Genomic DNA, 24,921 nt, shown 5'->3' with positions numbered 1-24,921 from the left:
TGCCAATGAGTGGGTAGTATAGCTGGCCTGATTTAATTTATAGATAGTAAACTGAGGTCCAGTTTAGCACTACAATACCAGGTAGAAGATAGTGTTGGGATGAGAAGAGTCTCTCCCTTTAGTTACCTGCTTTGGACCTATCCAGAGCCCCTTTCACTAGTTTCATTCCTGCCTTCTGTAGTCAGGTAGTTGGTGGTCTACCTGTGTGGCAGAGACTGACTGAGTCTCACACAGCCCATCTCTGCTTCCTGGGCATCAAAGTAGATTTCATTTGCCAGTCTTCTTTGGAGAAGGATGTGGACAGATCTCTGAAGATTGAGTGGAAGTGATGTTAATACTTCCCTACCTGGCCTACACAAACCCTGATGCATACTCTACCTGTTCTTTGAGCAGGCTCAGATAGAGATGACCACCAGGATGTCCTAGAGAGTCACACCTTGGAGATGGTTGAGCCACAAATGGAGGAAGCCTTGGTCCCTAGGTCATCACTTAGAGGAAAGCCACAGGACAAGAAACACTCTAGATTTTTATTGTGGTAAGCCACTGTGATTTTGAGGACTATCTATTACAGTACCTATCATTACGTTAAATAATGCAACATGCACATGTGATCAAGTAATTTATTTTTCTTTATATAATTTCCCATGATCTCAGATTATGTACTTATTTATTAGCTGTCTACCCTCCAACAGGAAAACTTGAATTCGTACAATGCTGTATCTTTGGCATCTGGAATAATAAATATTTGTCTAGTTACTAAATGCCAATACCCAACTTTCATTGCAGATGATACATGACAGGCCTTGTTCTAGGAAATTCATGTCTCTTATCTAAGTTCATTCTCACAACAAGTGTATGAGGAAACTGAAATGTGCAGAGGCTTGTTAACTTACCTAGTTACCCAGCAGGCAAGTAAGGGATCAAGGACAGGACGCCAGGCAGTCTGATTCAACCCCAAACTCTTAGACCTTCTGCACATTGCCTGACAACATCTTCCAGGTGTAATGCTAGGAGCTGGGTTTGGAGGAAGCATGAGACATAGCATCAGCTCCTGAGGTCTATGCAACAGGGAACGGCATGGGGTTTATGTACAGTGGGGAAAACAGACCAGGCTCTGTTTTCATCTTGGAGCTCTGCTAGAAACATCGAGCTCTGCTACTTACCTAATCTGAAATAGGACTCAGCTACAGGATCAAAAATTCTCTTGTGTAATGAGAGAACAGAGCATAACATGTAGAAATAAAGCCAGATCCTCTGCCTTCAATGTGAGACACTATAAAGGTTGGAACAGAGATATTTGGAAGATTTGAACAATTTGAGCAAAGGCAGGATGAGTGGGAGAAAAACAAACAAAGAAGCAAACAAACAAACATCTGATCCTGTGAGCATTGGGAACAGTTAGAAAGAGTAGAGCAGGGATTAAGGTTAAGAGTAAGGACTTGGTGATCAGACAGAACTAGCTTTAACCAACTGGTGTGTAATGACCTTGGGCAAGTTTAATAACTTTATTGGTCTTCTGTAAAATGGATTTAATATGTCTGCCTCCTTTGGCAAAGTGATTAGTACAGAGGCATAAGGTGTGTGCTTAGGAAAGAGTGGCTGGTATAGAAACTATTCTTTCATCCCTGGGCTTAAGATGGAGAACTCCACCCTCTTGGCCACTGAGCCATAAAGAGAGAAATGCAGAAGCATGTTCGTTGCAGCATTATTTACAATTGCCAAGATTTCAAAGCAGCCCAAGTGTCCATCATAAATAAGTGGATAAAACAACGATGGGACATTTACACAGTAGAATACTACTCAGCTGTAAAAAAGAAGAAAGTTTTACCCTTTGCGAAAGTATGGTTGGACCTGGAGAACATTATGCTAAGTGAAATAAGCCAGTCAGGGAAAGACAAATACCATATGATTTCACTCATATGTAGAATCTAATGAACAAATTGAACTAACAAGCAAAACAGACTCATGCATGGAAAACAGATGACAGCTAAGGCGGGTGGGGTGGGAGGTTAGCGGGTGGAGGGATGGAGCAAGAAGGAAAAAGGACTCATGGACAGCAGTGTGGTGATTGTTGGGGGAGGAGGGTATAAGGGGACTAAATGGTAATGGTAAAAAAACACAATAAAAAATAAAGTGAAAAAAACATCAAAAAGTTAAAAAGAAACTGTTGGGAGACTATAATCATAGCAAACACAGGGGGCTGGTGAGCAAGCGCAACACTTCGCCGGCCCCTCTTTCTTGCCCTTCCCTTGTGCAGCCACGAGAGGGGCCTTGGGCCTGTTTGCCATTGTTGGCTTGCTCAAATGTGGCAACCAAGAGGCCCGGTTGATTACTAGAAATAGTGCTCTTTCCAGTGAGAGTCAAAGGAGTAAAGTTTAGATTAGAGAAGCTTCTGAGGGGTCATATTTACAGGTGCTGCAGCAGAGGGTACAGATAGTCTACTCTGCTGCAGGCAAGCTTTCCATGAGAGAATTAATTACCTGGGGTTTCCTTGGGGCTGGCTTGGGGTCCTGTACTGAATGAGTTCAGTTCTCCTGTCTTAGTAGATAATCTGAGCAGAGAGGTCTGGATTTCTGAAGATCGCTCATTGACCTCTCAGAGCTTTGGGACTGCAAACTAGCTCATCCTGATAGAGGCATATTATAGTTCATCAAATTTACAGACATGTGGCACTGTCCTCATGATGTATGAAATGCTATGGATATTTGCAGAAAGAGCCTAGGAGCTCTCCCCTCCTCCCAATTTACCCTACCTTCCAACTCCCAGTTCATTCGGTCAGCAAGATCTGATATGAAAAGGCAAATTGTCCATAGAAAATATTACTCATCTAGGTCATTCTCACTGTAGTAGGGAAGAACTATTTCCTTTAATCTTTCATTTTAAATCCTTAACACAAACACTTGTGATATGGTTCTATAACTTGCCACTCTTGTTTCTCTGCTCATCACTTTAAACATCCTAGTCTTCAGAAAACACCAAGCTCTTTCCTAGTTGCTTGCCTTTGTCCATACTGTTTTCTTATTCAAAATGCATTCACTCCTCCTGCCCTCTTTGCTGCTATATGAAATACCAATTCTCCATTAGACCCAATAGGTACTTCTCTGATTCCTGCCTCTATTTCCCATCATCACACTTAGTTTTAAGAGAACACATATCAGAGGCTGTTATTGCTGTACATTTTTTATTTTTTCATCACTTAATTGAATTTCCCATGTGTTTCGTCTCCAGCCTCTGCTTGAATACCTGTCTTGACAGGGAACTCACCATCTCAAAGGTAATGTAGTTCATTGAACTGTCTTTGCAAAAATAGTTTTCCTGGTATCAGAAATCAAATCTTTTCCCCTGATGTATAGACCTATTAACTCTCTCCCTACCGATTCAATTGCTTGAAATGCTTTCTGTTATAAATAAGCCTTTCATTTCATAATTAGAAATAGATCTCAAATATAAATATTCTGAGAGTGGGGAATACATGGATAATTCATTCTAAAATGTAAATGACTGATCGGAGCCCTTCGATAAGAACAAGAATTTATTAGGCGAACCTAAGGGTAGGTAATTTGGAATACCAAAGATACCAGGAATATGAGGACACCAAAAGTTAGATATAGTGGAAAGAGCACTGGACTAGGACAGGAAAGATGGGTCTTATGTGATTTATTTTATTTGAGCTTTGCTTTTGTCGTCTGGAAAAGAAGTAATTTGTGTGATGAGTAGTTCTACTTATTACCATACTTGCAGAATTTTGTTTGGGAGCAGTCCCGCTCAACTGGGAGGTCTTAAGCCTTAACGCAGACTTGGTTTTCATAGCTCTTTCTTAGTTATGGGTGGGCAAGAAGTTGCACATGCGTCAATAAGCTTCATCCTCCTGGGGGCTGGGTTGACATTCTTGGTATCAAAGATGCTATGCCTTACATCCACCGCCGTCACATCAATCAATCAACCTTTTATTCCCACCTGACTCGAACCTTTCTCTCCTCTGCCTCAAAGCCCTGCTTCACCAGAGCTATTTATGGTATTTGTATCATAAATATTTGCAAGTAACACATTTACTGCAGGTAACACATTTTATTATGATTTTATTATATATTCTCTTTTCCTGGAGTTTTGCAAGTAAATATTGCATAATAACCAACTCTTTATTTGTCCTAAGTTCCACACTACAGAACCAGGTCATATTACAATTGCTTGATGCACTAAATTCAATGACTTAATAAATACTTTACAAAAATAATGTAGTTATTTTTCCTTTCTTAAAACATAAAAAATTACAATTTCCTAGACTTGAGTCCTCCTTTTTAGATCTATTTACTGTTAATATACTGATGGAGAAAAACATTGTTAAGATGATATTATAATAAAATAGATGAAATGAGGTCCATGTTATTTTCCCATTTATCTTGTTCTTTTTCCTTTGGAAAAGTGCTATGCCCTGTTTTTGTGTTAGACTTTCATGCAGCCTTCTGGACTTACTAAGACATGAGAAGAAATGCTGCCATTCTGAAGCATTTAAGTAGAATCAAGGCATTATGCTAATATTGGCCTTTTATTTTAAAGCCTATTTAAAACCGGCCTCAGATTTGCCCCTAAAATATCCAGCTGCACCCGCCCCCAATCTCTACTCAGTCTTAGGCAAGAACATTTTTGATGCTGAGACTTCAGCAAGGTGCCTCATGACTAAACAATATTTGGTTTAAGGTGAGTGTTTTCTTGTTTTGATATACTTCTATTGAGTTACTTTTTTTTAAAAAGTCATTATGAATTCCCTTTCTCTTCCACCTCCTAAGCCCTGTCTGAACTCTCACAGAAGTGATAAAACAGTTTCATGATGACAACTCCAGAGAAAAGGTTACGCTTAAGTCACATTCATATTAAATAAGTTATATATAAAAACTTATAATGTTTACAACTTCAGTCTCTTTTCCCCTTTGCTTCTTTAGGAAACACTGGATCTAGGTGTGAATTGAATCCCACCCTCTATGGTTTCCAGGTTCTTCTGGCTTCTTTGTCCTCATCCTCTTTCCCACATATCCCAAGGAGGAGTTCCAAGGAGGTCTGTGGGAATTGTAGATGGCAAGGGTGGCTTCAGATGGTAGTCTCCAGGCCTGGCACACACCTGTAATGTAACTTATGAAAAATACTCATGTGGCATATGCAAACACACACAATGCTGATAAGAGGCGGCAGATCAGTGTAGTGCATTCATGTCACAAAGACCAGAGGTGGTCTCTCTTTAATACTCCCTGGCCTCTTGGAACTGCTTGATGTAATCTTCGTCCGAGGGGCTCTCTGTGCATTTCTGTCCATTGTTGGGAGGCCGGGCTTCATTATACCTGCTCCAGTCGCCCTTGCAGATTATCCAGGGCAGGACATCCACCTTATAGTGGAGCTCTGCTGAGAACTCAGTGCTGATGAGGTTAGGTGTCCCCGCCCCTTTGCCCCTGGTGATGAGCTGCATGTTGTCGCCATAGCAACAGTGCTGGGCAGCTAGCGTGGTGCTCTCCAGGGACAGCATGGAGCGAATGCAGTACCGGGCAGTGGGCTTGTAGATCTCCAGCTTCTCCTTGGGCCCGCTGGCATCCTTCCAGCGGAATTCCTTGCGCTTGATGCGATCGAAGATGTCTGCTGTGCTGTAGGCCACCTCTGTAGGGTAGGAGCAGGGGCAGCTGGGCAGGTCATTGATAACCTTGTGCATGTACTTCTTTAAGAACTCACTTTTGCAGCTCATCCATCGCTCACAGCTGTCTGTGTCTGAAAAAGGCCACAGAGAAACGCTTTCACCACATGCTCAGACAGCAGGATGACATTGACATCTACTTTTCCTCTCCTTCCAGATTCAATCCTTCCAGCTCCTGGAACCACCAGGCTATGCTCACCTCCTTTGAACTTGGAAACTTTGAACTTGACTACCTGTATGCCATCACCATTACTCAACTTTCGTTCTTTATTTTTTTTTTGAAACATATTATATTATTATACCTAAGTTTAAATTTTAGTAGGCATCTCCAAAAAATTAAAATAAAAAAAAAAGGAGGATATTGGGATATAGGGTTAACTATAACCCCACTATCATCCATAAAAAAATTAACAATAATTCAGAGGGATATTTTAAATCTCCTCTTTAAATGCATGGTAATGGGGTAGAAAATGCCTCAAAGTAATATTTGTAGGGCTAAGTTGTATTTCTGCCAGTAATTGACCCAGTTAAAACTAGAGCCAGTGGGCTAACCTCTCAATCTTAAGTACCAAGCAGTAATAGTCATTGTATGCAAATCCATGTGAAAAGATGACTCAAAGTGAAAGGGGCTGGTGGCCCCAGCTTTTAGGGAACCTAACATTTAGGCCAGAGGCCACTGACCAATGAGCGTGGAGTCAGAACCAGCCCCCAGAGAAGTTGTGTTTGGCCTTTACAGTAATAAAAAATATTGAATTAATTTTTAACATTTAAGATTTAGGTGATTCCACTTACTAACGTGGATTCCTTGTTTCATTTGAAAAAAACCAAAAGATGTGTTTATGCTGGCCCTGCATTGCTCTACGGGAAGAACTGGCTGAGTGAGATGGCAAAGAGTAACTACTTGTACAAACCAAGGTTGGGCAGAAAAAAATATGGTGGGGTTGTCCAGCAGTAGGGAACATATTGTTTCACTGAACATTTTCAGTTTCACTGATGCAGAGGTTGTGGGGACTTAGGTTGTTGGTATCAGATTGTGGAGGTCTTCACTGCAGGTTAGGCTTGTTCAGCAAGCCTAGGCTTGTTCAGGCAATAGGTAACCAATGAGGATTTCTGAACAATAGATAGTGAGTTATTAATTGAGTTGTACAGTAAGAAGATATATTTAGTACTGATATCAGTTGTAAAAGTCCAGGGCAGGAACAGCAAGTGTGATCAAGAGTAGTTAAGAGAAATATGGCTACCAAGCCTTAGTGAGCTTGTGGGTAAAGGAAGGTGGACATCAAAGATGACTCTCCAGCTCTGACCCAGCCGCCTGGGAGGCTGGTGTGTCATGACTGGAAATCAAATGGCCAGGATGGGGGCACAACTTGGAGGAGAGCTTGGGATCTTCTTCAGTGAAATGAGGAAGAGAAAAATGGGGCATCTCTCAGGAGCTCAGCAAAGGCCTGGCCTCACTGAAAAGTGTGGGCTCTTGTGCTGGACTGCCTGGGATTGAAACCCAACTCAACTATTTAAGTAGCTCTGTGACCTTGAGCAAGCTATTCTCCCTCATTGTGCTCCGGTTTTCTCATCTCTAAATTGAAGATATAAATAGCACCTGTCTCGTAAAGTGAGCTAAAGATTAAATGGGAGGAGACACAGAGAGTACATAGAATAGGGTATCACCAGCAGGGATGTGCTAAGGCTCCATATGGCTCTGAGTTCTATAATTCCAGCCTTGCAAGCCTCTGAGTGCACAGTGGCTGAGAGAATGGAGGTTCCATTCTGGGGAGTATGTGTCTGCGAAATCAGTGAGGGTCTCTTTCAGAGAGCAGGGTCTTCAGAAACAAAACTCAGTGCAGCCCCAGAAAATAACTTTGTATTTTCCTTTCAGAGTGGCAGGTCATCATAATTTATGTACCTCTAGGACACCATTGACTTATTTTTACATATCAAACTAATATAGATGTTCAGTGTGATGGACGTGTTCTAAACACTTTACAAATATGAACTCTATTATTCTACAATAACTTTATAAGATAGGTACTAGTTATTCATTCCATTTTACAGGTCAGAAAACAGAGGCAGTACTGAATTAAGAAACTTGACCTTGTATAAGAAATATGCTAGGAACATTGGACCCCATATGAGGAAAAAAAAAACATGTAAATAGACCAAGGGTGACATTGCAAAGGCAAAAGGAATCTCCAAAATACTAAATCAATATTTGAATAAAAAAGAAAAAATCTTCTTACCAACTTCAAACAGCTTGGTGGCATTAAACTCCTCGCTTCCTGCAAGCAGACTTACTTCAGTGGCAGCTGTCCTGAAGGTGTCTTCAATTCCTAAACACAGACAGGGGCTCATTTTTCTCTAGTTATCTGGAAGAAATCTACACCCCTTCCAATTAAAAAAACCAAATATACCTCAAAAAAGCCTTTTTTTGTGTTCACTACTATTCATGGGTAGAAACTTGCCAACAGAGGAAACAGTAAAAAGCAGGTAGTAGAGCATAAAATATATTAAAACCCCAGATACCATGCACAGCATGAAATCAGATCCAAATGTGCCTGAATGAGTCCAAAGAAGCTCATTCACTAGGTCTAGGAGTTGGGTGTTGGGCAGGGGTGAGGACACATGTCAAGATAGTTGTCTGTCTGGTGGTGTCAGGGTGACAAACTAAACTAGAGGCAGTGCCCAATACCAGTCTAGTGGTCAAGACCTGTCTTAAGGACTGACTGACTGGGTTATAAATCATTACTAGCTGTGTGACCTTGGGCAAGCCACTTAACCTTTGTGTAACTACTTTCACTTCTGTAAAATGGGGAGAAATAAATGACCCACCACATGGAGTTCAATGAATTAATGTGTAAAGAAAGCTCTTAGAATAGTAAGATGTAAGAGTTAGCTGATATTGTTCCTTGAATATTTGTCTAGCTCATTTTGAGGATGCAGTAGTCCATAGCCAAAGACCAGGTATCTCATATTCTGGGACTTTTAACATTGTTGCTGATGCTTCAAGAAGAAGGTAAGCTGGGCTTGTCATTACTTGCTCTGAGGGACTGAACCCAACTTGCCTCAATCTTCTTGGCTCTCCTCCCCTCTCCAAACTGCCACTCCACCCAGGCTTTCTTTACAAACAGGAATCCTGTGCAAGCTGAGGCAGTCAGAAGAAGCAGGAGTTGTGGAACATAGACTAGTTGGAGAGACTTGGCTGCCTGTTAGGCAAGACTTGATTTCCTTTAAAAGGCTTTCTCTGATATTAGGTGAGGCCCCTTGAACTTATTTATAGGGTTGACCTAGGGAACAAACTTTTACAGTGCAATCACTGCCAGGCCAGAGAGACCGCCTGCTCTGTAATTCTTTCCAATATGGCTGAGAATCAACACACCTAATAAGGAAAGAAATCCTGTAAAAAAAAACCCGTCATGTTCCAAGAGAGTCCTGAAAAGATGAAAGAGCCAGGAATAGAAAAGCAGAAAGGATGGAAGGAGGGAAGGGTCGGATGAGAAGAAATTGTATGAGCAGGGCTATTGCCCACAACAGTGGTGAGAGAAAATGAGAAGGAAATATTCAAAATGGCAGCAAACCTTACCCTAATAAGATATCTAAATGGACCATCTTGGTCTGAGTGCCAGCTCTGGAAGAGAAAACCAGAGGCAATCCCCCAAGTCCTGACTTGAAATTCAGTCTGTGTCCAGGTGTGGCTGAGCCCAGTACCCTTCCTCCTGCTGGATAGTTTAATGGTTAAGAACATGGACTCTGGAATCAAACTGTCTGGCTTTGAATTCCAGATTGATAATTTGCTACCTGTGTGACTCTGGGCCAATTAAGCCCAGTGCTTCAGTTTCCATAACTGTTAAATGAACACAATAATGAGGCTATGGTGGGAATTAAGCAAAACAATACATATAAAGAACTTAGAAACTTGCTTGATACTGAAATACTCAAAAAACTCCATTCTTCATAATCATATATTTCATTTGTTCTTCATTGCCTTCATATTCTTCATGTTTATCTTCATTTTTCTTTTGCTTCATCATTTTCTTCCTGTATCCCTTCTTTTCCTCCCCATAGTATTATTATTTATTGGTTTATTTTTACCTATCCAAATCCCATCCTTCCAGACTTCTAACTCAGCTGCATGTAGGAAATTTACATAGGAAAATATCTTGATATTTGTTTAGCTTTTTAAAACTCATCCGTATGGCTGAGAGGGCGCCAGAACTACCACTTCTGACATTTTTCTACACAGGACCCTTGACTAACATGCACATGCCCAATCTGATCCTTCCTCTCTCTCCTTCGAAACTTCTTTTTTGTTCTTCCACTTTTTTTTTTGTTCCAAATCTCAGTCTTACTGTTTGAGAACAGAGTTTAAGGGTAGAAAAAGAAAGTCCTGGTTGCAGAGATTAAATTTTCTGTGTCTGAGATTCTTTGAGATAAAGCCATTTGAAATATGCGGTTTCTTGGAAGGCCTAAGATATTATTTGAGATTGGTATTTTACCTGGAAATGGAGAACACATAGTAAATGTAAAACTACAGACCAGGAGATGGTAAACTTCTGATAAAAGGTCAGAGAGTAAATATTTTAGGCTTTGTGGGTCACATATGGTCTTGGTCACATATAGCTCCTTCTTCTACTTCTTTTTTCTCTCCTCCATCTTCTTTACAACTCTTTAAACATGTGTGAGCCATGCAAAAATAGGCTGTAGTGTGACAACCACTGTTCAGAGAGTCACAATTATTTTTCATCCTCAACATCTTTTCATCCATTAAGCCCATTACTCATTTCTTGTCTCAGTCTGGCCAGAATCCTTATTAGGAAAATTGTTGTTTTTTTAAAAAGTCAATTTTTATAAGTTTTAAAATATAAATTAAAAGTTTCCCCTTGAACTTGGAGCCACACTCCTGCATAAACCCACCTGGGCAGTTTGGGCGGTCACAGGTCCTAGACTCCGTTGCGGTGCATGCGTAACCACAAGACCTGGTCCGCTTCTGGTTGCCATTCCCACAGGTGACGCTGCAGACAGACCAGAGACTCCAGTCACCCTCCCCATCTGTGGAATCTGGAAGGGAACCAGGGAGACAGTCACAGCTTTACCTGAAGAGTCCCCAGATCTACCCTGATAAGCAGCCTGCCAATTGTCCACTTCTATCATTTTCAGTCTTGGAGGCACAGATGCCTGCTGGACTCAAAAGGTTTACAGCTCCAGGGTTAATTTTAGGGATGAACTTCATGGGCACTGATGTGGTAAGCACATGACCAGGGCCTGACTTCCAAAAGGTGTCCAGTGAGTGCTTGTTGAGAATGCATACATTTGTAGAGCATGGAATCATGAAATAATATGATAGATAGTTAGATGACCAATATTAGTTCCTTACCTCCCTGTGCCTACATTTATAGAGAGACAGACAGACAGACATTATTTCCCCTTCCCTAGAATCTGTGCTGGTTTTGGCCTTAAGAGGCCTGGCAGCTTCTGACTTTTCTTCTGGGAAATGCACTCACTGTGAAAGAAGCTGAGGCCACGTGGAAAGAGAGAAGCGACATGAAGGACCACTAGACATGTGAGTGAAGCTTCTGTGAATGTTCCAGCCCTTTCTGGTGGACAGCTGAATGCAGGTGATGACCTTGGGAGTGAAGGGATTGTCCAGAGTGGCTCTGTCTAAACTCCTGAGCCACAGGATCATAAGAAATAATAACGTGCTGTCATTTTAATGCATGAAGGTTGGGGCTGGTTTGTTATATAGGAGCAGACAACAGATACATAATGCTGAAATTAGAGATGGTCCTTTGAGGACATTGCTCAACATCCATCCAACAAATATTTTTTGAGCCCCTATTATATTCTAGGCACAGTTCTAGGTATATAGGATATATTGTTAAATAGAACTTTTAAAGATTCCCTGCCCTAGTGGAACTAATATTTTAGTGAGAGAAGTCAGACAATAATTAGTAAATAAAAATGAGTGAATTATACAGTAGATTAAAGGTTGGTGAATGACATGAAAGAAGCAGAGCAGGCTAGAGGGGCCTGGCGTGTGAGAGGAGTGGGAGAGGTTGGTATATTATCCACAGTAAATTCCTCTTCTTAAAAGTAAGAAACTAAGTCCTTAGGATGACTATCTAAGGTCATAATGATAACAGAAAGGAAAACTTGGGCTCTAATGCTAAGCCCCTACCCTCAAAAGCTCACCTATTTCTGAAGCATCTCCACTCACTAATAATATCTCCTGGTTTATCCAAATGTTCCTCCAGCCTTGGGGCCTCTGTCAGTGCCAAACTCAGAGCTACAGGCATGTGCCTTGCGGGGAAGGGGTCCTTTTCATTCATAACAGGCTGTGGGGACTGCTATTACGTGGGCCGGGCAAGAATGTTGTCCACACATGTTTCCACCTGAACTGTGGGCCCTGTGCCAGCCTCCCGGGCTGTTTACATGGCATTCACTCTGAACACTCCTCAGCAAACACAGGGCCCCCGAGCCTCCTTGGCCCATTCAGCAGAGTTGGGGCGGGGATGGGGAGGGTGATTCATGCTGGTGTCCTCTTTCCTCACCCAGAGTGGAGCGTTTGCTCACATATCACCTGCCTCCAGGGGCCCCATCCATTTCTATCCCCTCCCAAAAAAGAATTTTTCTGAACTTTGATTTTCTTCTAAGAAATGGTATTCCAACCACATGGCCAAGCAGATGTTTGAAACCCTGCTTTGTGTGAGGGAGCTGGGCCTGCGTCCCCAGCCTTAGCCTCCCTCATGGCTCCCATCTCTTACTAGGCATGAACAGAGTAGAACTGGAGAGACATGAGGCTTTCAGAGGAACAAACCCCTAAGGTAGGGGCTACTGCCGCTCCCTCTGAGACTTTACAGTCCTCTATCTCTTGGTAATTTCACCAGGAACACCAGAGGGTGCCTGGAACAACCACACAATTGCATTCTTGTCAGCAGTAGCACCTGGGTGTGGCAGGTTATGTGCAACATGTGAACACATTCAACCACATCCTACGTGCACCAGCGAGGCCAAGTTTGTTAAAGGGAGTAACAACAGTACTGAGTCATATAAGTAAAGATGATAATGACTTTAAAGTAATAGAAAGAGGACAGTTGGTCAGTCAGAAAAAGCTTATTAAATCACATAGGTGGAGTTCACATCACCTGTGTGGTGGGTACAGGTGCAGGACACAATCCACTGATACCAAGAGGTGTCCTGCTCGACTCAGCAGAAGCAATAGGGCCCCAACCATCTAGATATCTTGCGACTTTTCCTCAGTGTTGCAGTAATAAGGAGAGCAATATTGTCCTGAACTTTAAGATATTAACATTAAAGTCACCATGGTGCTTATATTGGAATTTCTGCATTAGGTAATTTCTTGTTTTTGTATCTTGGATCAAAATTATTGGAAGTCAACACTGTGTCAAGTTAGGTGAAAAATGACTTCCATAATTTCTCTCTTCTTTGGTTACTCCCGTCTCCCACTGGCCCTAGCCTGGACCACCTGACTCACTTTGGCCAATGGGAAAAGAGCAAATGTGATACAAACAGAGGCTGAAAAAGTGCTCCTGTATTAGAGATTGCCCTATCGCTGTGAGAAACACTTCAACTACCATGTGAAGAGCCTGAGGCCAGCATCCTGGAGGGTGAGGAACCAGGTGGAGAGAAGCCCCAGCCACCTTAGCACCCCAGCTGTCCAGCAGGGATCCCATTGTTGTAAGTAAAGTCATCCTAGACTTCCAGCCCCAGCAAAGCCAGCCCAGAACAGAACAGCTTAGACAACCTGAAAACTGTTGAGAGAGAACATGTTTGTTCTTTTAAGCCACTGAATTTTGGGGGGGTTTGTTTCTTAAGCAACAAATGTTAACTGTGATAAATACACCATAACATTTTCCTTAATATACATTCTCTCCCTAGTGAGCAGAGTCTGAAAACACAAATGATTTCTCATCCTAGTAAGTTGGTTCTTCATGTTTTTATTTTAGGTGCTCACAGAGTCATTTATTTTCGAAACTTTTTTTTTTTATATGGGTCTCTGAGAGTTAGGTCATGTGTTTGTCATGTGTACATAGCCATGTGTTTGGTCATTTCTATTGAGCTAGCAATGAAATAAAACTACCTCCTGAGATTGTGTATGCCAGCTCACCACCCTAAGGCCTTTATAGAATACTGTCCTGGGTGAATGTTCCAGCAAAGGCTCTCTTCTTGGGGATTTCTATTTATTTAATGTGTTCAAAGGACAGGAAGGAAATTTCTGACTGTGGAACAAAGCTTTGAAGGCAGTATTCGTTTTTGCTATAATCAAACAAACTTGTTCTCATTTGCTCACCTACAGGGAGCATCACTCATAGCAGAAACTGAATGTGAGTAACAATAATTGCAAAGATGACAATGACAATAAAAAACAGCCCCTGTGATTTGACAACCCTGGTCTGTGACATCAAACTGCTTGGGGAGGGAAGAAAACAATGCACAGTTCAGGGGCTGAGAGCTGGGTTTCAAGGATGTCATTTGAAATTCTAAAGTAATTATTATACTGTTTAAAGGCACGAGATTTCCGTGGGCCAGTCATGATGTTTGGGCAACTGAAGTGACTTGGGTCTTGACTTGGCTCTTGGCAAACCTCCACTACTAATCCTAGATGATAGCGACTACCAATTACTGAGGGCCTGATTTAAGCAGCTGCTCTAACACACTGGTTTAACTCCTATTATAATCTTGCAAGGTAGGTGGAAACAGCCTCCTTTTATGGATAGGGTAATTGAGGCTTAGAGAGGTTGAGGTACTTGCCTAAGGCCACACAGCTCAGACTTGGCAGAGTTGGTATTAGATCTGAGGTCTGTCTGCTCCTGCTGTATCCTGTTCTATATTCTGGTATTCCAGCAGCTTGGATTCTGGCCCAGGCTGGCCGCCTTTCTTTAAGACACTCACTTATGTGGCCATATTTAACACTACAAAGAAAAGTTCTTGAAAAAAAAATCACTGAAATTTTCTATTAAAATAAGATCATGACCAGTTACAGAATTGCAAAGAACTGAGTCCCAACCTAGGTTACAATAAGCAGTGCCCGTTAATTTGATTATTCGGGCTTTTCTGAACAACTTTAAGAATGGCATATTACTATTTGACAGAAAAACATTTATTTGAACTTTTTCTTTGCCTTGGGTGATACTTTTAGTCTCTACACAGGAGGTATTTAAAGTGTGGTATCTCAGACACATACAGCCCAAAGTGGAGCTAGTTTGGGTTTCCATGATCACAAATTAGGTCTAACTAACTTCTGTTGAATATTTTATAATTCATTCTAAAGATTCCATTCTATTTTATTTATTTCATCTACAATTTTTTGAAATACTCTTTGGCCACAGACATTTAAAAATCCTACCTCCAAAAATCTGAGATCAACAACCTTCATAAGACCAGTTCTTGTGGCAATTTTAGCCCATCTCAGACAAGGCAGTGGGTGCTTGGGTACAGTGACAGCACTGCTTTGTCATTGCAAGAACCTCACCTTTCTGGGCAGTATATACACTCCCTGTTTCCTCCACAGCATCTAATCTGGGCTAAATACTTAGAAATTGCACTATAGTTTCTTGTTGGTTGAAATAAAAGAGGACTCAGCTCATCTAAAGCTGTATGGAATTCTGAAAATCGCAGGTTCCTGGTGAGCCAGTCTCAGAAGCAACACTTCTTCAATCATTTTGCAAATACTACTGAGCATCTATGACCTGCTGAGAGTCTTGGTACTCCAAGAGTGGTCCAAAGACTAGAGGTATCAGCCTCACTTGGGCTCCCACCCCCTTCCTACATCTACTGCATTTGCATTTTAATGAGCCCCCCAGTTTGTTTGTGTGCACATTAAAGTCTGAAAAATGCTGCCTTAGGAGTATTATAAGGCACACATTTTTCTTCATAAAGTAGCAACCCTGATATCTAGCCTAAGAATGAGGAAGTTACTAAGAGAGACTCCAAAAGCCCAGGGATGCTGAGAGATTCAGATGGAAGGTGCTCTACAGGTATCATAGCCCCAGAAAGCTGGGATGAGGGTGGTTGAGGCAGCCCAGTAACTGCTCCAGAAGAAACAAAATCTATCCTCAAGATTGAAATGGAAGATGTTCTTGATGTTCATGAATGCAGCAGAGGGTACTCTGTAAAAACTTTAGGTGAAAGAGTTGTTTCTAATGCTGGTCTTCAAACTTAAGTGAGCATGAGGATCGCCTGATAACCATGGTTGAAAAAAGAGACACAGAAGTAAAGACAGATAGATCTCACTGATGGACATTCTGGTTCAGTAAAAGGTCAGCAATGGCCCTCAACCTGAGCTGCACATTGGAGTCACTCGTGGACCTTTAAAAAACACAGTTGCCTGTGCTCCACCTCCATAGACTTCAACTTGCTCGTCTAGAGAAAAATTGGGCCTCAGGGTTTTTTAAAATTTCCCAGTTGAACATAATGAGCAACCAAAGCTGAGAACCACTGATTTCAAATACTCGTGCTCAATGAGAGGCCCTGGAAATTTGTTCAAACATAGATTTGGGGGACTCACTCCTAGAGTGTCTGACTTAGTAGACCTGGAAACTGGGAGGCTGAAAATCCATATTTTTATCATGGTTCCAGGTGATACTGATGTAGCTAGTTTGGGGGCCAGGCTGTGAGGACCTTAGGATGGAGGGCCAGGGTTGGGTCTAGGAATGGAATTTTTTAAGCCATGGAACAAAGAGATTCAGATGCTAAGAGTCTAAGTCCCACTCATAGAAACAATGCTCTGTTTTGGCTGGAGAAACAGGTTAAACCACAGATCTGTGCACTGTCAGGCCTGCACCCAGGGATCCTGTGTGTTTTGTTTCTCTGTTCAACAGCACTGGGATTTTCCTTCCTTTTCTATCTTCCAATATAAGTGACCATTTCTAGATCCACTCTACTGTCCTAAACAGTGTGCTATTTTCCCCCTCCCCCTACTCTTACAGAGGCAGAATAACAGTGATTAAGAGGACAGACTTTGGACTGACTGACTGAGGTAAATCCTTGATTTCAAGTTGCTTAATTTTCTCCAGGTTTCAGATTCCCCATCTGTAAAATGGGGTACCTGGCTCCAAGAGCTGATTAAATGAGCTAATATATGTTAAATGCCATATGTCCTAGTCCTTCCTCCTGGAAAATAGATAAATTGGACTTCCTCCGAAAAAGGGGCAGGTCTTCATGAGTTTCCTAATTGGAAGAGTTTGGGGAGCTCTCTTTCTGCGCTCCCCTAGAATTTGATGTATATCTCCATCATGGCACTATTTTGCTCTATCAGTTAATTTTTCTACCCAGGTACATAATGATGAACACAGGATATGTTCTTAATAAATGTTGATCAACTAAATGATGCAGCTGAAAAAAATTACCTTGCTGTTTTGGAAGTTCCTTAGAATCATCTATTAGTGGGCAGAAATAATTCTCCAACATACAACTGGTCTTTTTGCTGAAAAACGTGTAAGGGTGAGAGTTCAAGACAAATCATCTTAATCAAACAGTGCTTGCTCCTAAGTCTGCTGATCGTAAAGCCACAGAAATCACAATGATGGCTGCATTTGTAAGACAGCAACCATTCTATAGCACAAGGAACACTGTCTGGTTCCTCATGAAGGCTGCATTTCCCAGCCTCCTTTGCAGCTATTTGGGGCCATATCATTAGGGCCTGGAATTTGAGCAGATGTGATGTGTGTCATCTCCAAGCTGAGGGGGTTAAGAGCATGTAAACCTTTTTTAGGTTGCATCTGTCTTCTTGGCTGAGCTGGATATAGAGCATCCCATAGATAACTCTCAGACCCTAACAGTTGGTGGAGTGCCAGGATGGAAGGAGCCTGAGTCCTTGAATGGCTGAGTAGAGCTGAGATCCCCCTACTCTCTCATCTCATGTGAAAAGTGGACTTTTATTATTTAAATTACTGAATTTTAAAGTTTTGTTATCTCACCTGTCTTACTCTGAAAACACGAGACACTGGAAGTCCTAACTTGGGATCTTAAAATTTATTGGTGAGGAGGCCTCACTTGGACAACCCGTGAAGCATACGTTCATGTGGATTCCCAAGGGCCACACCACTGCCAATGTCAAGCATAATGCGATGGCCTGGTCAAAAGAAGCAGCTGAACATATCTCTTTTACTAAATTGATTTTTCAATATGCATTTTTAAAGAAGGAAGTTGATTTGGTGATTTCTTCTTTAGAAATAATTTTTTTTTTTTTAAAAGGCAGAACCTCAAAGACCCCTAACTTAAAAAAAAATTCTCTCCTAGGATAATTGGTGTGATTTTAAAATTATAGTCTTTCCGGAAAAATGTGTCTGCTGGTGCCTCCTTGGGGCTTTGGTGGAAGAGAGTCTTTATGAGGTATGCCTCATAGAACACCAAAAGCCACATACTGTAAACTGGGCTTTGCGTGGTTCCATGTCCTCATTATCCTCATTTATTCTCCCCACCATTTTATATTACTGGGTGGTAAACTCACCATATTCTGGCTGCTCTTTGGTTTCAAAAGTGCGGTGGCCTGGGGCCGGACGGTCCCATCCCCGGAGGGGGTTGAGGAAGTTGCTGTCATCTGAGGTACTGTCGTACTTGTAGTCCTGGTCCCCGCTGTTGGCCCTTGACAAGGACAAGGACCTCTGCCACCAGGCCCGCCAGTCGGGGGATGGGACTGACCAGCTGGGCTTATTCTCCGGATGCTGATCTTTATCTGCTTCAGAGTCAGGACCGTCCACCACCTCTATGGTGACCTGAAGAATTCAGAACAGGCCAGGGTCAATGAGGTGGATGACCCTTGGAAGAAAGTCTGAGAGAGTGGAGGCAAATGATGGATATATCACTCATGAAGGACAGTTGAGACTGCATGGTGATACAGAATGTAAAACATCTAGGGATGGCCCAAATGAACCCTATGACTAGAGAGAATGATGTACCTATGCCTTGGGGTGGAAGGAGACAGTTCATCACTAGGGTCACTGATTTACTGATGACTACATTGCTGGGAAGTCTTTAATTCAAGGAGAAAACATGTACTATATGTGTTTCTGAAGTGACACAAGAATAACTGTAATAAAACTGAACACTTATTGAGTACTAACTCTGTACCAGGCACTGTTCTAAATGCTTTTTCCATATATTAACTTATTTAATCCTCAGAATAATCTTATAAGGTTGGGTGACTGGTCCCTGTGATTAACTACCTGCAAAGGTGGCCCTGGAACCTCCTCTCTTCCTTGTATGTGAGTGCCACATCTCTCACCAAGAGGTTGAGTTTACTTCCTCTTCCTTTCTGTCTGGGATGGCCTTATGACACAGTTTGTCCAGTAGACAGACTGTGGTAAGAGTTACAATGTGACAAATCTCATGAGATCTTGAAGCTTCCATATTCATGCTCTTGGAATGTTCCTACTGTTATGCAAGAAAGCCCAACCTAGACTACTGTGCACATAGAGACCACATTAACAGGGAGGCCACAGAGAGGGAAAACTGAGGCTCCTCACTACTGGTCAGCTCCATAGTCCCAGTCATACCCACGGGGCCATCATGGATCCTCAGCCTAGTTGGTCATCCCAGCTGATATCATGTGATGCAGAGATGAGCTCTGCCAGCTGAGTCTTGCTCAAATTCCTGACCTACAGGGACCACAAGCAATCCAATGGTTGTTGCTTTAAGCTATTGAGTTTTGGGGTGGTTGTCAGATGGCAAAAGATAGCTTTTTATAGAGTCACACAGAAAAATTAAAAACATGCCTAAAGTTACACAGCTAGTAACTGGCAGATGTGGGTAGTCTAACTCCAGAGCCCATGCTTTTACCAAGTTTGCTTCACTTCCCCTCAACAAGAAAGTAACAGAGGTACTGCCTCCCCACATGCAACTGAGGGAGCAAAGAGGCCACAGATGCCAGTGAGGCTGGATGTCACAGTTAGGTAGAGATGTGAACACAAGGTCCTCAAGATCCAGCCTTTCACAGCTGTGATTTTCACTCATCCTGTAGCCCAGACCCAGCGCATATACCCCTCAACCGATCCTCAGGTTCAAAGCAAATAGTTCCAGAGCCAAGGTCAAAACTTGCTCTCAGATTTACTGAGCCTAGTTTGGAAGTCATGGGGCTGGAAGAATTCAGCTTCTTGGCTCTGAGAGACAATCAACGTAGAGAAACTTGTTTAAAAAGTATAATAAAAACTCATTGGGTTCCTTTGGCCATCACATAGCTCTTGCAACACCCCCTGGATGAGTTATGTGCAAATGAATCAGAAACACGTGCTCCAAGTAATCAGCGCAAGATGTACTGGGCAGATGGATTTCTAGCTTTGCCCTAACCCGACATCTGAGAGAGTTGCTGGGGTGCTCTGCCAAATTGCACCGGGGTGTGCCCATCCTGAGACAAAAGGCCTCTTCCTTTTCTATTAGGAATGGGAAGGTTTGAATTCTACTCAGTCTGACATTCAAAGTAAGTTGCCCAGCTGATAGTGGACCTGAGTTGCGGCCCTATGATGTCCAAACCCAAGGTCAAGGGTGTGGCTTCAACGCCAGAGTATCCTTGGGCTGTGGCAGCTCAAGTGCATCTTTCCTCTTGTGTGGGATGCCTAGAAGGGCACCATTGGATTTATTCCATGCTACCACCATTACCCCATTCTTGTAAGTATCTTTTACATATGTATAAATAATTATGAAACTTTTAGTAATTTCCCAAAACAAGAAAAAAAACAAGAGAAAAAAATGAATGCATCATAGGTCTTGTGTTACTGTTGTTTGCTAGAATGGGTAATTGCTGGAGAATAGACAGTGACTGGGAACCACACACAGCCTTGGAAAGGACAAGTGCAGAAGGAGTGCACCACTGGGCAGTGACAGGGCACTGCTGAGCCTTTGGAGACTTAACCTTTCTCCTCTGTAGACCTGTCCCCCACTGCCTGCAGAGAGAACAACTGAGCCTCAATAATTGTCTGCAAGGCTGTTAAGGGTCTCAGAGGGGAGATGCTGCCAAGAGCCAGGCAAGCCTGCAATTATGGTAATGAAATCAGTCTCTGGGTAGGAGATAAGGGGGAACATGCCCAATGGTTTTGGTATTCCATTTGTATTCAGACTGGAGTCAAAGGGATTGCCTAAACAAAACGTGCCCTGCAATTTCTCCAAGTTGGGAATAAAAACAATTTCATGTTTAAGCTATTACCGTCAATATAACTCTTTTTCTTCCAAACTGGTTCTCAGATCCAAACAAAATAGATTTGTTGCCTGGCCAGGCAATGAGTAGCAAAATACAAATTTACTCCAAAAACTATATCGATGACTAAATCTCAACAGTTTAGAGGTTTCTTTTTCTCCTTTAATTTCTAGCCACTGCCTCAACTGAATTAAAAACAAAAAACAAACAAAAAAACCCCACACAAACCTTAGGATCCACCTTTCCCTACAGTTAATGTGGAAACCTCATACTGATATCAAAAGAAGAAATCTAATCTTGAACCTGAAATTTCATAGGTATACAATTAAAAAGACTTAATGAGCATGATCAATGACTTCTCGAATGATGGGGATTAGTTTTATGTTTCCTGTTGCTCTCATTCTACTTACATGTTCTTCAGCATCAAAGAGTCCTTTTATAAAAATGTCCTGAACAATAATTGATGTGATGAGCTTAAGGTGTGGGAGTGAGCACAGCAGATTTCCAAGCTGATAAAGACTCTAGATTTTACTATCTAAGTAAAATCTAAGGGAAAGACTTTCTTTCCCTTAATGCACATAATTGAAGTGTCTTAATATATTTGTTTCTTCTGGACTTTTCCACACCATGAATCAAGACAATAAAAGAAAGAAAACTCTTTTAAATATCCAAGCCCAACTTCTGGCAGGGTCTCATCACCTTCAAGAAATGGAGTTCAAAATCAGTGCCAATTTGGGAAATTCTGTCCAAAATCAGGAAAGGAGAATCCTATGTAATGTCACCAGTTTCTTTCTTCCTCTTGAGAGTCAAAACATTTATTAGAAACAAACTCTTCATACTTTCTTTGAAAACCACTTTCTATAGGAAAATACAATTATCAGTCTGATACTAAAGTGCAAAAAACAAAAGCTTTGACATTTTGAACTTGGGAGAATCTTCTAGCTCATTGATCCTGTAAGCCTTATGAGCTTGGTGACCAGGAGGGCATCAGTAGGTATTTCCCAGACAGTAAAATAAGCCCTCAGAGGTGAATGAATTCCTCGAGAAAACAGAGGATCCAGGGACAGGAAGACAGTCTCCAGCAAAGAAATGGGCCCCAGACTACTTACCCTCCTTCCTTGTCAATTGTGAACTACAGAAAGAAGAAACATGGACCAGCAGGATACATAATCCCTTCCTCTCAGACTCGCTGATGCTCTAAAAACAACTCTGAGCAACCTGGCTACCTGTCATTAATACTTTGACACTTGGACATGCTTATGCAAAGATTGTTGCTCGCTCTACAGAAGTTAGACCTAAATATTAGGAGCAGAGACTAGCTTGGGGAATTCAGTTTTTTGAGGAGAACAACAAGGAAGATGTAGAGCCAATCTCAAAAGCAGGTTTTCTGATTTCCAACTGTTTTATACACATTTCTTCTGTCATCTTTATTACATTGTCATCACCAACCAGCATCTATCCTTTAGGGAAAGCTCATCATACATTGCCCTGTGTTAAGTGCTTCCCATTGTGATCTCACTTAATCCTCATAACAACCTTATTCCAATATAGTATTGCACTACACAGATATTCATAAGTAGTATTATCATTTGATTTAACAGGCAAGGAAACTGAGGCATAGAGAGGTTGAGTAACCTGCATGAAGCAACAGAGGCTGGTGAGGATCTGAATGATACTGGCTTGTCCCCATGGGTGTGTGGGCCTATCTCTTGGGCACAGAAATTTCTTGACTGTTACTCAGCCAAACCTGCCATTCCAAAAGTATACTAGAGAAAAGGGAGAAAGGGAAATCAGAAGTAGAAGCACGTACAACATTTAGAGCCCTGGCCAGCTCGTTTGATTGTATCTCGTGCCACTCAAGAGGCCTATGGCCATGTAAATAGGTCTGTGCATGAAAAAAAAGACCTTTAGATGACTATTTTTAAGTCTCTCTCAATGGAAGAAAAGAAATAAGTATATTGGTTGAAATGAATACTAATCTCAGCTTGATCCAGAAAAGAGAAATAGTTGGTTGTGACTAGCTACTGTGGTAATGAATTGATGCAGTAAGCCTAATAATGAGTTTATTTTAGAGATTTTTGTCTTTGCTATCTGACCATCAGCTACAGACCAAAACCCAGCCAAGGATATTAAAGTTCAAGTCTAACTTGTCCTGGGGGATCTACTTTCTTTCCTGAAGGATTTATTTATTTATTTACAAAGAATCCAACGTCTAGTATTGTTTTAAATTTAATATGGAGATTGGGTGCAGGAGTTTGAAGCTATTTCTTTCTATTTTGCACATTGTTGTTTTTTTTCCCACTCACTTCCACAGCCTGAAGCCAGTCTTACAATGGAGAGCCTGATCCACTTGGGACAGAGGCCACCTGGCTTAGGAGGGTTAAAAAAAGCTCTACAAAGCAGGGCTTTTTAAAAGATTACCCTTCCTAAAAGTCAAGAGGCCCAAGAGGGATGTGGCCCCTTGCCTGAGTTCAGCATTGTCATTTTGGAAAGGTGTGGGCTGTTTGGCAGGAGGGATAGTGGACCCTAGCCCTGGGGCGTGGGAAACACTTCCAGACACTGGAGGGGTTGGGGGTGTTTCAGAGAGAGGGATATCGAATTCCTGTTTAGCTACCCGGCTCCAGTCAGGGATAAATGGGTGGGGGTGAGGGGCAGGTTGCCAGGGGAGGGGGAGACAGGCCCAGGGCCCTGGTGGTGGAAGCCAACACACTGATGCACCCTTCACCTGTCTTTATTCTGCTCCCCAGGGAGAGAAAATGCTTTCAGGGGACCACAGTGGCCAGCAGGGCTGTCTGCTTGGCTGAATCGGCCTGTGTCAAACCAGTGGATTTCAACAAAAGAGCAGTGCTCACAAGAAGGGGAGAGGGCTGCCAACACGGAAACTGTCACCCCCTTTTAAGAAGCACCTCATCTTTTGAAGGACCACCAGGGAACTTGGTTTACTCAAGTGCACTGGTGCATGGAGTCGCTGCAGCCAGCACTGTGTGTTTGCATGTGCACATATGTGCATGCCCATGTGCCCGTGCATTCACACACACATGCAGACCTTGGGCTGGGGCTCCCAGGGGTAGCAGCTGCTTCATTCTTTCTTTGAACATCTTTCTGAGTGAACAACATTAATCTTTTGTGGTCTTCTAGAAAGAGAAGGCCAGAAATGCAGCTGGATTTCCTTTTCTTTAGGGCCAACAGGTCATTTGATCAATAAAACACAGGTCACTTCACCCCTTTCTCTGTACTGCCTGCGGAAGGTTAACAGACATAGGGATTGTGCAAAGAGAAAGGACTAACCCACCTGGGCAGTGGGCAAAAAAAACCGTGTTGGCCTATTCTTTTGGGGTTTTTTACTTTAATGGTGTCTGGTTGGAGTTGCATTAGTTTCTAAGCCTCTCTGCCAACATCCCGGATATTTGAAGCTATGGGGAAACTGAAGTTCTTGGGGGTGATGGTGATTTTTTTTGTCTAAAGGGTAACTTAAAAGTATGGGGCCCTCATGGGAGTGGCCTTGTTCCTCTCCCAGCCTGTGCTCTGAAACATTTCTTTTAGAAGCAGAACCTGGAGGTGAACTTCTTGTTCCTGTGCTGGGGTGAGTAAGACAGTGCAAACAAAGCACCAATTGTTTTTACTTGTTACAAGTCTGGATGAACAGGCAGCCTGAGGTCTCAGGGAAGAGGGCGAATAATTTCGCTGGTACTATCTTGGCAGCCTCACCATTGTGATAGCACAAGGGGAAGTTGCGTTTGATAAAAGTCCAAGAGGCTTTGCCAGAGAGAACCATCTGTGGCCTTCTCATAACTCACCCTCCATTTAATTCTCTGCTTCCTCGTCTCACTCTAGTTTTTTCCACACCTGTAAGGTCCAACAGCTCCCCTGGCCCTCAGGAAGCCAGGCGAAACTGCTCCGAAGCTTTCTTTACCTCCCAACTGGCTAAACAACAGAGCTTATTACGGTGACAAATGCATTACCACCTTGCCTGATCTCCTGGGCTTACGCTCAGCTCTATCACATGGGCTGCAGAGGCTTAGCACTTCACAGCTGCTTTTTTCTTCTTTTTGGAAAAGTAATGTGGGCTCTCAGCTCAGTGGATCCCAACTGTCTTTGCATCTCT

At 42.3% G+C, this 24,921-nt stretch overlaps 1 protein-coding gene across 1 annotated transcript in view; it reads right to left on the bottom strand.

The window, feature by feature from the left end:
* Positions 1–4,654: 4,654 nt before the first annotated feature.
* ISM1 (isthmin 1) overlaps positions 4,655–24,921 on the bottom strand; it is a 67,299-nt gene continuing 47,032 nt past the window's right edge. The window contains exons 3-6 of the mRNA XM_054574066.1: positions 18,138–18,402; positions 10,583–10,726; positions 7,912–8,001; positions 4,655–5,751 (exon numbers count right to left, since the gene is read on the bottom strand). Of these exons, the coding sequence (XP_054430041.1) occupies positions 5,234–5,751; positions 7,912–8,001; positions 10,583–10,726; positions 18,138–18,402 (1,017 nt within the window). The 3' untranslated portion in view covers positions 4,655–5,233. The remainder of the gene's footprint in view (positions 5,752–7,911; positions 8,002–10,582; positions 10,727–18,137; positions 18,403–24,921) is intronic.

The sequence above is a fragment of the Pteronotus mesoamericanus genome, unplaced genomic scaffold (assembly GCF_021234165.1).
Source record: "Pteronotus mesoamericanus isolate MK-2021 breed Mesoamerican mustached bat unplaced genomic scaffold, CSHL_Meso_final contig_25, whole genome shotgun sequence".
NCBI classification, from domain to species: Eukaryota; Metazoa; Chordata; class Mammalia; order Chiroptera; family Mormoopidae; genus Pteronotus; species Pteronotus mesoamericanus.
Note: the sequence above shows the minus strand (reverse complement) of the source record. Positions and strands in the feature narration are given on the sequence as shown.